The following is a 14,862-nucleotide window of genomic DNA, read 5'->3' as shown; positions in this document are numbered from 1 at the left end:
GGGGGTGGTTTCAGGGATTTTTCGGGGGAACAGAAATGGGGAGAGGGGAGAGAGGGAAGATGCAGCTGAATGCATTATAATGGGTCTGGAGACTGACAGAGACCCGGACAAAAGAATGTCCCATCTATTCAACTTGGCCGTGACAGCAGACACAACAAATGCCATCATCAGCACCGCAGAAAGCTTTGGAGCAATTGAGCTGCGCCTGCATTTGACACCCAGAAATAAATAATCAGAGCACCATTGTTTTGCCGAAGCTGCTGAGACGTGTAATTAGGCTAGTGTCTAGTAATCACAGGCAGAATGAATGGCTGAAGCTCAGCTGCATTATCTATGTTGGTATCATGTTTATATCACTGGGAAGTTAGAGTGTTTCCTTATTTCTGGTTTCACAGATGGTGTCAAAATGTCAGTACTGTACACATAGCTCTTCTATTAATATATCATAAACTAGTTGTAAATCCCTTAATCCAATCCCATATGTGAGTAATGACTATAGGCAGATATCCTTATCAGGTGTTTTTATTTTTCACCTAAATCCATGGTAGCAAAAATGATTGAACACCGCTGAAATATCAGAAACACAGAAACTCTAAAACATTGAAACAAAAGGTCCTTCACAACCTCAAAAAAATAAAGCATCCTCTTCAGTTTAACACACCTGAAAATAAGCAAATTCCGCCTGCAGTGATCTGCCGCGAAAAAACAAATCCGGTTTCCTTTGACGGTGCAACTTAATGAGATTTTTGCACAACAGTTTGACACAATACATTTATTTTTTATGTCATCTCTCTCTGTTGAGTCATTGGTATAGACTCTGAAGGCATGTAATCTCTGACACACAAACCAAACATGTTATTGCTTTCTTTTGAAGTATCCACACTGCATATACTTACAAGTTATAATTTTGTTTTTAGCCATTGTCAGAAATAATAATAAATAAGGAAGAATAATCGGCTCGTGTAGATTCTGATTGCACTTAATCCTCTAGACCCCCCAAACGCTAACTAACATACTGTAGGTCTAGCATGATAATAATACCTGTCTGTTCACATAGGAAAGCCATTATACATGAGCAATAATGTCATTATGTTTATACAAATGGTCAAACTAAACTGTTATAGTGACAAAAGCACTACATTCTATAATACAAAGGCAATCACAGATTGCAAATCTTAAGTAATAATGTCCTGCCCTCTCCTTCACCCGGTGTATGTTCCCAAACTATTACCGCTAGTTTGAATTTGGAGTGGGAAATGTGTATGATCACAAAGACATTTAACATCTGGTAACAAATTAAAAACCTCACTGTAAAGTGTTTTTTTTTTAAACTGGGTTAACAGTGGCTGACAGATGCTGGCAAAAGTATTTGTAGTATACTCCTGGTACATTCTTCCAAAAAACACGGTCCACTGTGGTGGCTTTCCTCACTCTGTTGATAAAAAAAAAAAAAAAAAAAAAAAAAAAAAATAAAAAACTAAATGCACATGACTTTGTTTTTCAATCCAGACTAATGCTTTCTTCTCCCTACTTAACAATACTCTTTTCTGTTTGTCTAAAACGTGTTAGCGGAAAACATCTCTATGGTAAATATGTACCAATACAATTCTCCCTGCTGCTGGCTTTAGCTACATACCGTACAGATAAGAGCGGCATTAATCCTCTCATCTAACTCTGAGCCAGAAAGGAACTTTCCAACGTTTCCTTTCAACATGGGAAGCAACATTCATTATCAACCCTACAGTACATTTGGTTTGGGGTCATTCAAAAAAAAACGTACAAAATAAATACTTAATTTGGTTTGAGTGGGAACATACATCCCCCCCCTGGGCCCCATTCACGCAACTGAGGCCACTGAATGCATTTCTTTGCATTGAGTGAAGACATTTCCTTTTTTGCTCATTCATACAACATTTCCCTTTTATGATCATTGTATATTTAGGCTAAAAACAAAGCAGTCTTCTCTGCTAAGACCAGAATGCATCCACACTAAAGCACACGCGCACGCTTCCACTCCATAAACTGCAGAAAAACACGCACTTCCAGCGTAAAAATTAAACCAGTCAACCGTTCACTTCAAAAAACGAACAAAAAAAGGCAAACACTGTCCTCCTGTCTGGTGTGAAGGAAGCCTTAATTCTAATTGAGTAGAACAGAGGTGGGAGGGAGAGGCTGTTTGGCCACAAGGAGGTACAGAGGACGTGGCACGTTAGATGAGGGGCTTTTCTGACCCGCACTTTGTTATAAGACCAAAGGATGAAGTCAAAACAATGAGTCTTTTTCTCCTGTTATTCTTCTCGTTTTTCATATAACTTGTCCATCTTTGCATTGGCTGTCCTTCGCCTGCTTTTCTGTGTTTCCACCGTTCAGTCCATGTGGGGTTTCTCGATACCACCCTGAAGGGAGACAGAGAAGGTGCCCAGGGTTAGTCACATATTAATCAATTTAAAGTAATGCAGCAATTAGAAATACCTTTTAGAATATCTCGAGTTGCCATTCAGTAAATAAAGTGGTTCAAGTTGAGCTTCAGGGTTGTTGCTAGAGCCTTTTTTGTTTTTGTTAGAACGAAAGTAGAATAATGATCCACATGGTGAGAGAAGTTATCAATCAAACTACTGTTATGTCCTGATGACAGGGAAACGGCCTCAGGTGTCTATTTCAGGACATGATTCCCATAGTTTCCTGTAAACTCCAAACTGCTTCTTGAACCAAACTTTAGGGACAATTTTCAGATTTGTTTTAGCAATCAGTAGCTTTTAAGTAAATATGGGTTGCAGTTTTATTAACAAATCAGGATTATTATGGGTATCAAGGCTATGTGTAAAGAAAGGAATATGTTTCTTTCAGTTCCCCTTATTCAGAAGAGTTTTCTCCTTTTTGTAAAAAAAAAAAAAAAAAAAAAAAAAAAAAAGGAAGAGAGTACTGCTGGTTCTAAACATGAAAATTGCATTCTGCTTTTGTTCATTGCTCATTTTACACATTACAAAACATTCTACATATATTCAGATATAAAAAGGTATCGGCAGTTCGTAAACTGAACTTCACCATAGCTGGCTTTAACCCCAAAGACAGAAAGAAAGAAAGAGAAAAAAAAACTCCCAAAATATCTTGGTTTCTTTAAGGAAATGAATTCATGTTTCTTCTGATCCTTCTCATCAATGACCCACTGGAGCAAAAGAGGGGAAAAACAAAACCACGAGTGCCAACTTGTGCCAACATTCCTCAGGCCTCATCACAAACAAAAACAACAAGTAGCAAAATGGCCCTCTGGTCAGCCGAGGCCTGACTGGCTCTGTGTCTCGCCACAACTGTGAAAAACAACAGCCCTTAATCTGCTTTCATGCTCTCGCTTGAGTCAAACTGAGGGAGTGACAGGACTCTTACTTTACAGACAGAATGAGGTGAGGCTTCTGGGCACAGGCTTAATGAAGACATCAAAGCTGCCTTGATGGGATAATTATGAGGGAAGAGGGGCGTCCAATGGACTTTGCACAACTTTAAACCATTTTGACAAATGTATTGCCTGTTGTGGTTCAGCTTAATAATTGCAAATGAAGCAAGTATGGTGCAGAGGAGTCTTTTGAAGTCTGTTCCACAGTTTAGACAGAGAGCAGAGGAGTTCCAGTTCAACAGATACCGATATCTGAATGCTGATAAAGGAGATGGGGTATTTTTATGCAAATATGACAGACCAAACATTTTAAAAACATCACACAGAATCACTGGTGTTTACACCTGAATAACAATCATGGCAAATTGGGAAATCCTCGGGATCAAGAGTGGCATTCCACTAATAACTACAGTATTGAAACGGATTGGGCGCTGTTTGAAATACTAGATGACCCGATAGTTAAAACTGAAGATGCCAACATTTAACATTCTAAGAAATAATACATGTAGTGAAATATCAAATACATATGAATGCAAATATTCTTTCTCTTAACACTGTATCTAAGATAAATGTTTGGCGATCAAAGTGTTTTCAGAGAGGGTTAAAAAAAAAAAAAAAAAAATAGCAGATACTAAGATGAATGCTAAATTTTAGAGGCTCAAACTTGATTGCTGTTGTTAAATAATCTGGATTTTGCTGCATGGTTTGGATTAATTTTTGGAATTTAAGAAAAACAGCTTCTGGTCATGTTGTTTTTGAGAGAGCTAACCCACAGCAGGGCTCATTCACTCATTGTATGTCTAGAAGATAACTATTGATAGAGCCAGACTGATACTAGATTTTCGAGGCCAATACCGATATCAATATTTGAGAGGTTACGAGAACATATATCCAGATGTTTGTTCTCTCACAGAAACAGTTTTTCACAAGGAACTCCTTCATTTGGTTATTAAAGAATTGTGACCAAGATATTGACTGCACGGCACATTTGACAGATGAAAAAGAAACTTAAACTTGAATGTCTTTGACGCTTAAAAGATTACATATTCTAAAATGGTTGCCGACTTTACCATGGCAAGTTGGCGTCCAATGTTTCCCACGGTAACACCGCCTGAGAAGAATATGCATGGGAGCCAGGAGCGTACGTACAAGAAGTCTGGAGACGTATACCTGAAAGAGACATCAAATTAAGATGATTAAAGACTTCTTAATAATATTGAAAAAGGTTTAGTAATGCTCTTCTATAGCTAATCCTGACCTCTGGCCTCTTTGGAGGGTGTCAAAATAACCCACAATTCCCCTCTAAACTAAGCTAAACACCAATGACCTGTGTGTGGTGAAAACAAACAATCTGCCCTCATTTTTCCTCTCTCTGTTTCTACCTCTTATAGTCAGCAGGAGCTGGAGCTGCCATTTGATCCTCTTATCGTCAACATCAGTCTCTTTTTATTGCTCAGTAGAGTTGAATGAAAATGGTATCCAAATTTTGATACCGTCAAACCTCCTTCCTTTTTTACCGTGGTATACTTCTTAGAAGGCGTCACCAAACCGTTGGCTTGTGTCTACACCGGTCAGAAACTAAATACCAAACCCTACTACTGAAACAACTCTCCCTTCCCTAGAGACCAGGTCACTCAGTGTGCCTCTCTCTCTCTCTCTCTCTCAAGCATTTTTAAGCATTAAATAAATTATGTTTCATGTTTAATCCTTGTCTCCTATACAAGTGCATTACATTTTTTTAATGAAGCTATAGAAACTGATGCCATTGCTTTTTTTAAGACCCCGCGGTATACCGCGTTACTGCCCAACCCTATTTCTCAGCATTGCATTTTTGATGATATGCCACCACAGCCTGTTAGACGGCCTGTTAATTAGACTCCCAGAGACAAGGGGACTTCCCAAATTATAACTTGGTACTTCAAGCATTATCGGTCACATGTTTGTTGAGGTAAATCATACAGGTGGGTGTACTTTCCGATACTTGAACTACTTCCCTAGAAGTTTACTCTCAAAGGTATTTAATTAACTCTTAAACCAGCATAGTTTTTGTTGTGAGTGTAACGTGAAACCAGAAAGTTGACATGACAAAGCGCTAGTGATTAATCGTCATAGACAGCATCAGTTTTGTTTCCTCAAAAAGGAAAGCCTTGACAACTTTTGTTCCGCTTGTATAATGAAAGTTATGGCTGACTTACTGGTAGACGCCGTTGTAGACCAGCAGCTGCGTGAACACAGTCGCTAGGACGGCAGTGGTGATGCCCAAACCAAAGCCACTCCTAGATCTGTCAAATGTCCACCACAGACCCAAGGACAGGGCTGCCAGCGTAAGGGAGAGCTGCACGTTGTTGGCAAAGTCTAGTTTCTGTGATACAGGCCAATTAAGGACAAAACCAAACAGTATGACGCTTGTATGGGATTAGTTCTTACTCAAATATTTGTATAACCTGCTGCGGCAAATCTCTTCTTATGGGTGAAGCAAGACATCCCGTTGCTTTTTAGATCCCGTCCAAATTATAGATAGAACACTACATGTTCCACATATTAAAATAATAACAAAATAAACTGAAAAAAAAAAATCTATATTAAAGAATCTACAAGGCACGACCTTGAAAGGATACAACACTGGCATGGTTGATGCCAACGAACACGGCGATGCACCTCATGACGCTGGCCCACTCCCTCTTGAACTTGTGCGGCTCTCCCAAATGGCTGTCGAGGCAGGGATACAGCAGGCCGACAACAGCTGTACAGAAGGACACAAACAGACCCAAATTACAAAGGATAAGCAGACATTTTGGGAAACTCATGTCATGGAGCTGCTGTCTGGGATTGTTTCATTTGCTAAACATGCACTTCCATAGTTAGTCTCTTTTAGACAACTGTATGGGCTACACTTTAAAAAGTATAGATTTGTATTCCTTGAACTTTTTCCTTTTATGCTGTTTGACTGTTTTTGATGTAATTCCCGTTTGTTATGTCGAGCTCCTCTCACCCTAATCTATACTGTCAATTAAGTAATAAAAAAGCCAGGTAGGTAATGTCTTCAAATTGGTTGTTTTGTGGGACCAGGACTCCAAAACCCAAAGATAATCAGTTTATATCACATAAAACAAAATACAGTTTTAGTGTTCTTATAAATTTAAAAACAAGAACCAGTTATTGTTTTGCATTGTGTTCTTTTAAAATGATTCATTATTAAAAAAGAAAACTTTTCCTGTAACGTAGGCCTATTGATCAGGCTTCTGAAAGCAAATAGTTTACACAATGAAGACCTTAAACAAGCTCCTACATGACACTGAGATACATTCATTTGGCACAGACTAATGTCAACTGACTGTAAAAACATGAAGTTACTTTCATGTTCTTCCTGCCCCGCAGCACATGGGAGGAGGAGCCAACACTAGTCATATGTTTTTTTCCTTCTTTCCTCCAGATCCTGCCTGAAGTACCTCCCCCTCAGCTCACCCGTTGTGACAGAAGCCAATGAGCGTGCAGCTCACCTCGTATCCGGCTGTTGCGGCCAATCACAGTTCGAGAATCGCTACCACTGTACCAAGTCCGTTTTTTTTATAACTGACTGCCAGACAAAACCACGTAGACTAGTAGATCATTAGAGAGGAATGTCTGTATAATACCCATCAATAACAAAGCCGAATGGTGATTCATTACCACATGGTCATACAGTAACTGCAAGCAGTGGCAATAACAGAAAAGTCTAATTTTATGTCTTATATTTCACTATTTTACAGCGTGTGGTTGTGCCATTTAAATTACCCTCAAATATGCTAGGCCTACATGATTTCCAGACGTTTAGCACCCATAGGCCTACCTACATGACTTATTAAGTAAATTGTTACGGCTTTATTCTTCCTTATCATGTTCATTTAAATGGAAAAAAGCCACTTCAGTGTGTCCTGTACCCTCTTTGCATGCCTGTGTTCTAAACTTAGTAGCAAACTACTGATAACCTAAGACTAAGGGTTCCTCAACCAGTTCCAACATGTTGTTGTTCTCCAAGCAGCGTGTTGTCTACTCACCGGCCCCTGTGCCGCAGCAAGGAGGGATCCACCAGGCAGACGAAAACAAAGTTGCCATCACCTCCTCGGGAAACAGGGTGACATGTCTTTGTATCTGCAGCAGGTTGAGCACCAGGGCGAGGAACGCTCCGACGGTGAAGAGGACGAGACCCCGGCGGATCAGGTTGGCCGCCCGGACGTCGTGCAGAGAGCCGTAGGCATTGCGGAGCACCGAGGTGATGATGGACATCATTTCTTCAGCTTTGTATGCTAACCAGTTAGCTCCAGACGAGTGCTTAGTTTCAATTCTTGATGCACAGGAGCAGCTCCAGCAGTGGTCCTCTAGTCTGGGCATTTGGCACTTTTAGCCTGCAGGAGAGAATTTGACACATGTTTGTGACAACATTTCTATATTTAGTTCAAGTAGAGAGATACATTGTTGCAAGGTGAAAGATAAATTAGCAATGCTTTTGCAGATTCAACAAACAACTGAATAAGTTACTGAGAAAATGCTGGTCCTTACCTTGATTTCAGGACGTTTTCAGGGTCTGGTCCAAAGAGAAACCTCCACTCCAGGTCGTTACAACAACAACAACAACAACTGTTGAAATCACGTTTTTGTTCACATCATCAGCAGCAGCCCCACACACAGAGAAAAACACAGTGCTGCTCAATTCCACTGCATAGGGCTCATACCAGGGACAAGAGCTTCCTCTGCAGAAAACAATCACAGCTGTGTCGGGTGAGAGTCGGCAGCCAATCAGAGCACGGCGGCTGATATGACGTGACGCCACCACACCGCCCCCTCGTCCGGGACAGACGTACGGACCAGAGAGGCTGCTGGGGAACTGAAGCGAAAGTGGAAACAGAGAAGTGAATAGGAGCCAAACACCTCTTACTATAAACAGCATTTGGAGAGCTGTAATACAAAGCATGGATGGTCTATTACAAGATAAAATGGGATATTATAAGAGCAAACAAAATACTAAAAAGTAGCCAAATAAATAAGGATTTTCTCAGTAGCTTACTAAAATCAGATGCACTAGAGATCCACAATGGACTATTGTGAGAGTATTAATTATTAATTATAAAAAGAAGCAAATTTGTGTACCAGGATAAAAGCACAAGATGCTCACACTTTCACAGATATTGTCCAAAAAACTAACTAATCCAGCAGGCTACACCTCTACAAACTAGTTCCAGTCTCCTGCATGGGGACATTTATACAGGCAGGTTTTGGTAAATGGGATTAGTGGGACAACCTTTTTTTTCTGTTGTTTACAATGCTGTTGAACTTTGGGTCAAGTTAGAGGAGGTGTGGCTAACTGCATGTCAATCAATGATCATATGAATGAAAAAGGTTCAGTCAAGGGCTGGTAACAACATGGAAACATGTTTTGCAAGAACTGGTGTGACCCAACCGAGTGTATATGGGGCAGCGCGATAACAAAACTCCACCCATTGCATACGTGCAGCAAAAAACCTACATCGAGGCTTGTTGTGTTTTTCCCTGTGCCCGAGGACATGCATACAAAGGGAAAACAGTGTGGAAACATTTTTACAAGACACTGCATCTTTAAACTAGTGAGGTTAATGGAAGATTACAGTTATTTCAATGTAACTGTCAAAAAGTCCCAGACTAAATCATTTTTCCTTAACAGCTGCTGGCACTTTTTACAAAATAATACCATGAATGAATCATTCTTTTTCATGCAAATTGGCTTGCAAAATTAAGCGATGCTTCAAATGACCTACAGCGAATTTGCTAAACAAAAACGGAAAAGCATATCAATCAGATATCTTTAAGTTATGTTTAATTAAAAATCTTTTTTGGTGTAATTATGCCGCTGATGTCTCAGGGTGGTGTATTCATTGTTTCGGCAATTATGTGGTGCTATAAGCCAGAACCAAAAATGATTTCTGCACCAAATAGGGGGACTGGTTTCTAATTGTCACCCGTTTTTCAGCTTTAAAGCCTTAACCCAACTGCCGAATTTATCGCTTCTTTTTATGGCTGAGTTTATGTTGCCATGTGGAGGAAAAGGATGCCCCAATCACTTGGAATATTGAAAGACCAACATCTTATAACTATTTGTATAAAACAGCCATGGAAACATTGCAAGCACACCAGACTTTTAAGCTCTAGGCACTAGGTACATGTAAAATGTACAACATTTTGGTCCAGACTGATATATCTCGAAAACTTTCCATGGATGGCCAGAACATTTTGCACGGACCTTCATGTTTCCCAGATGATGTAGTTTAATGACTTTTGTGATTCCTCAACTTTTCAGCTGTACCATGAGATTTGAATTTGTCTTTTGAGTGAATTTCTAAAACTACTGGAGCAATTGCCATGAAATGTGGTGCACTCATAAATGTGCTGTTCTAAACATGCAAAAGTGAGATGTTGAACATAGTAAACATTATACCTGCTTAGCATCAGCATTTTAGCATTGCTAATGTTAGCAATTATCTCAAAGCACTTATGTGTCTGAGTCTCCCAGAGCGGCTAGCATGACTGTAGATTTACAAACTAACAAACAGTGATGGTAAATGTAGTGGAAGTATACTTTATTCCAGAGACTTTAATAATATACGTTATTATCCATGTGACCACACAATTTAAAAAGATAAATCAGCTGTTTAAGTCCTAGTAGAGCAGTTTCAGAATGAGTTTTTCCTTTTTAAACGTTTAGTTTTCCATATGGATACACAAGTCATCCTGTAGGTATTATAGTTTCCAGACAGAGCATTCAAACCAAGCAGATTGAAATGGCTTCCCCATGAATAGAATGAGAAAATGTCATTTCAAAAATGGCAGGGATAACTGAATGGTTAAATATAAATGTCACAGCTGCACTCCACTGGAGCTGGTTCACTATTTTGTACCCAACAAGCCAAGCATGAAAGTATATTGAGGGTTGAAAAGTTTGCATTTGTTCCCCTGTGTCATTTCTGAGTGCTTAGAATGGTGTTGGTGTCTGCAAAAGGGTTGAACAAATACAGCATGTTTAATGGATAAAAAAATGATAAAAGAAAGGAAATTCTGCTTTTTAACCATCTGAAGAGGTTTCTTTTTCTTCCTCACTCATTCCATTGCTTTTCTAAAGGACACTTGGATATAATGGCACACATCGTCGATTATGAACTCTTTACAAATGCACAGTTGTGGTCCTACATCAACATTCAGAGACACCCTTTGCTGCAATCCATAGATAATGGCATCAGTCATATTCCCTCTATCACAGTTGCAGTGGTCCATGTGGTTAACACAGATAAATCGCCAGAGCGTCACAGTTTCACAAAGGGGGAAAAAGGTCATAATCAGAAGGGTGCTACACTACATCAGTAGTCCAGCAATAGGGACAAAACCAGTGTGTTAAAGGTCTATGGAAAGGAGTTAGTAAAAAAAGTGAGATCCTACAGGAATTTAGATCCCTTACTTAGCTTCTAACGTACTAAGAAGTACTACGAATGTGGAGGCTGAAATCACAAGTTGCATGTAAGCTAATGTGTGGCCATAATGCCCGTGACAATGACTCGGCATATAGCAAATAGCTCCTAGCAACCAGTTAAACTGGAGCTGGCGTCTATGGGGTCTCCGCCACATCGGAAGATTAAGCAGGATGCTACGACACTTCAAATGAATGGCAGATCAAGCGTGTCATAGATTAGGCTGTTAGACTGGGAGGGATTGAATTATAGCTAAAGGAAAAGCGTGCTGGTAAATTGATCTATCAAACTCAAGCTTGACAATTTCTCTCCTCAATCCTGTGTGAAATGATGAAGGGAAACATCCTAATCCATCCTCTCGGAGAGTTGATTAAGACGAAAGCGGTTTCAGCTTCATCCTGTGTATTCCTTTTAGTTCAGGTGTCAAAAATCGTTGCATTAATTCCTTTCTAAGAGCTAAGATACTGCACATTTGGAGAGCCTTTGAAATTGTTTAAACCCCTAATAGAGGGACTTGCAGCATCCATCTCTTTTTTACCACTGGGTTAATAATCCACAGTACACTCAAAAAGATCTATGTTCTTCCATTCTCCAATACTGCTGCTTCAATGCATTCTGGGTACTTTAGATACACACAACATTTTCAGTATCTTTCTCTCTCTCTGTGCCATGAAAGATGAAAGAGGATTCTGAGGTATTGGGTGTATAAAGCAACTTAACAAAGGGTGCCATAAAGGCCCTGACTCTACAGCCCGAGGGTGTGGCACCAGGAAGCAATCTCCCAGACCCTTTGTTCTTTAGCATTCAGCTCCAGAATTGTTTCAGAGCAGCTCACCTTTTTTTCCATCAACCAAATCCTACACTTATTCCTGCATAGCATTATGGGTGTATTACCCCAAAGCAGAAAGAATATGTTGAGGTTTAAGGGATGATAAACACACCCTGAATCAGTGATACAAGCCCAACAAACTCTTGTATTCAGTGAAAAAAAGTTGTCATCTGACAGCCGTGACTTGCATTTAGTGTGATTTTTTAGAGTAAACATTGGATAGTGTGCTTACTTAGAGAAGACTTTTCTTTTCACACTGCTTATTATAGCTATACTAGACACCACTGTGACAATTTATTTGATATTGAACAGTTGTTGTGTCGTTCTGGTCATTTAGCATGGGTCATTTTGTGGACCACACACAAAAGTTAATGTAAGGAGATATTTTTTTATTTTTATTACCCCGTGATGGGGGTTAATTGGCACAGTGTCAATGTGTCTTCGATGGTTAACTGCTTCTTGTTACAATAAGTTATGAAAATAAATTTCAAGGCAAGACCTTAAGCTTTCATTTAATGTACAGTAAGAATGACTACTGAAAGATGTAATGATGAGAATTTCCCACATGGGGAAAAAGTGTGCCATGATACCCGGTCTCCCTTACTTTTCTTGCCAAGAGTTAAATGAGAAGATTGATACCACTCTCATGTTTTACCTGCAGTTAGCCTGGCTCGGTCAGACAGGAAAAAAAAAAAAAACAGCACCTCTAGTCCAATAAATTACCTTATTAAATGAATTATTATTGATATACTTCAGTAAGTGGATTTTGGTACTTTTGGACAAAGCCACACTAGCTGTGTCTTTTTTGTGCCATCTAATATTTTTATTTGGAACATTTCAAATTACAAACAATATGCTGAGACAGAATAAAACACAGGAAGGAAAGACTGGAAGGGAAAATACCAAATAAAAACACAACAGTAAGAATGATGTCTGCATCATACAAATAAGACATACATAACCGGACATACACAAACCAACACATAAACAAACAAACAAAAGCCATTGATGGCAAGACAGACATACGACATACGGCACCAAAAACATGCACATATAGAAGTAAGGAAGCTACAGCACAAGTTTACAACATGGATTTCAAGGATTCAGTAATGTTGAGCCAAGCAACCAAAGTCTTTTCTAACGCTCCATTTATGCGAGCTGGAGAGAGCACCATATGTATGAAATCCAAAAAGGAAAGGGTCCATGTACATATAGACAATACATGAGGTGGTTTCCAATGGGTTGCAATCATTCTCTTAGCAGCTGTAAGTCCAGCAAATACAGCATGTCTTTGCATTTTAGAGAGCTGAAGGGCTGACAAAGCTATGTCCAGTTTTTATGCTAAACAAAGCCAACAGGCTGCTGGCTGCAGCCTTTATTCAATGGACAGACATGAGAGTGGTATTAGTCTTCTCATCTATATCCCTGAAAAAAGCACATAACGCACATACATGATGTATACATAACATATTTTGCAAATTGTCAAAGTAGTCCTTTAACTACAGCCTTCACTATGTCTGTTACTATAAACTGCCTGTTGCTCTTATTATCGGTGAGCGTCCCAGTGCTGACCTTATTGCTGCCGCCTTTTTAATAGCTATTTCCCTTCACAGGAAACACTTGAGTTTGTTATCTTGCTTCCAAGGAAATTGCAAGTGATGAGTAGAATCTACAGCAGTGCTGGTGATTGTAATTTAAATTACTTTATGCAACCTGGTAAACAGATGACTCAACACCACAGACTCAAAACTCAAAACTACAATGTTCGACTACAATCTCAACTACAATCTCACACATAATACTAAACATTAAGCTCCACAAAGGTATTTCATTGCAGGGCTATTGTATTGGACTGCTTTGGATTACATCATGGCCATGGGTGTACGGGATTCTGTTCCCCCCTGGCTGTATATGTGGCGTATTTACACAAATCCTCTTTTCAAGTGTGCTATACTAGAAGTGGCCATGAACAGCACAGTTCCAACAGCCAATCAGCATCCTAAATGAGCCCCGTCTGTCTGCTCAGGTGTCATTTTCGACCAATTGCAGCTGCTCCCTCAGTGTGTGCCTGTGTGTGTGTGTGTGTGTGTGAGAAAGAGATGGTACGAGCATAGAGATATTTTGTTTTAAGGTGGACAATGATCTTAAAGTACACCTCACATGATTTGTGTGCAGTATTGTACAGAGTATTTCATTGGGTAGAATTTGAACAAAAACTTCAACAGTGTTTTTTTAAAATGGTGAGACAGATCCTGGAGTTGCTCCACAGACAGTGACTAACAGCATAACTCACTATGGCACATGACTAATAACTCTAGGTTTCAAATGCCTTCAGACGTAAGCTCTGTTAACTCTAAAACTGCATAAAGACTCACATTTTCATTATTAAATCAAGGAACATTGACTTTAATGTAGAAAACATTCAATCTAGCCTAATGTTAGTTGAGTATTTTGTTTAATATAACAACTGGGTATTTTGGGTATTGGGTAAGATAGAGAAATGTGATTCAGCCAAAGAATGGAAATGGGGAAACAGCTGGCCTAGCTCTGCTACCAATGCTGTGACTTTGACACCAGTTCCTTAACAACACATTTTTGGATACCGATATTTATATAACTGAATTAACGTAGCCTACAACATTACGGCCCAAATCTTTTTATTTATTTATTTTCAGCTCCCGTCTCCCTGCCTGTCTCTATGACGAATAACGTTAGACAGCCAATGAGCAGCATCATAAGATCTTGGTAAAGCATGCTGCGTGCCTGCTGGCTCACTGACGCCTATAGTAGCTATACGCCTTTAGGTATTGGAATTGCATTTCTCGATACTCGATACTTTTACGGCAATTTGGTTGGTGCCTAAAAAGTATCAAATTCGGTACCCAGCCCTACTTATGAGTTATAATTTGCATTATTGTACACCAAAAAGTTCGCATCTACCTCAATTAATCCGCAAATACATCACCCTGGGGAGCGTGTTTAGTGACCCACATCAAACACATCCATCATGAGGGGAACGACCTTGTAGCCTACGATGTGTGCACGCTGGGGCTGGCTAAATGCTAAAAGACTTCGCTAATGCTGATGGATCCGCCGGTGTCGTGCCAATGTACTTATCCCCGCCAGGATCTGTATCCCCTGGCCGCGGGAGCGCGCATACACACAGAGCG

The 14,862-nt window shown here is 39.7% G+C and overlaps 1 protein-coding gene across 1 annotated transcript; it reads right to left on the bottom strand.

The window, feature by feature from the left end:
- Positions 1–1,472: 1,472 nt before the first annotated feature.
- Positions 1,473–8,626, bottom strand: insig1 (insulin induced gene 1). Its single transcript, XM_034862158.1, has 7 exons — positions 8,519–8,626; positions 7,931–8,255; positions 7,429–7,776; positions 6,010–6,134; positions 5,587–5,753; positions 4,462–4,561; positions 1,473–2,396 (listed from the first exon to the last, which is right to left on the bottom strand). Exons 3-7 carry the CDS (start codon positions 7,760–7,762, stop codon positions 2,367–2,369), a joined length of 756 nt encoding a protein of 251 aa, XP_034718049.1. The 5' UTR covers positions 7,763–7,776; positions 7,931–8,255; positions 8,519–8,626; the 3' UTR covers positions 1,473–2,366.
- Between the last annotated feature and the right edge of the window lie 6,236 nt (positions 8,627–14,862).

The sequence above is a fragment of the Etheostoma cragini genome, chromosome 22 (genome assembly GCF_013103735.1).
Source record: "Etheostoma cragini isolate CJK2018 chromosome 22, CSU_Ecrag_1.0, whole genome shotgun sequence".
Taxonomy (NCBI): domain Eukaryota; kingdom Metazoa; phylum Chordata; class Actinopteri; order Perciformes; family Percidae; genus Etheostoma; species Etheostoma cragini.
The sequence above is the reverse complement of the archived record's forward strand: the minus strand, read 5'-3'. Positions and strand labels throughout refer to the sequence as shown.

What these genes read in the sequence shown, in the direction of transcription:
- insig1 (XM_034862158.1), bottom strand. Translation starts at nt 7,762, where the DNA reads ATGCCCAGACTAGAGGACCACTGCTGGAGCTGCTCCTGTGCATCAAGA. An exon ending in GCATCAACCATGCCAGTGTT is followed by an intron (nt 5,754 to 6,009) that starts GTATCCTTTCAA and finishes CCTGTATCACAG; the next exon opens with AAACTAGACTTTGCCAACAA. An exon ending in TTGGACGCCAACTTGCCATG is followed by an intron (nt 2,397 to 4,461) that starts GTAAAGTCGGCA and finishes GTCTCCCTTCAG; the next exon opens with GGTGGTATCGAGAAACCCCA.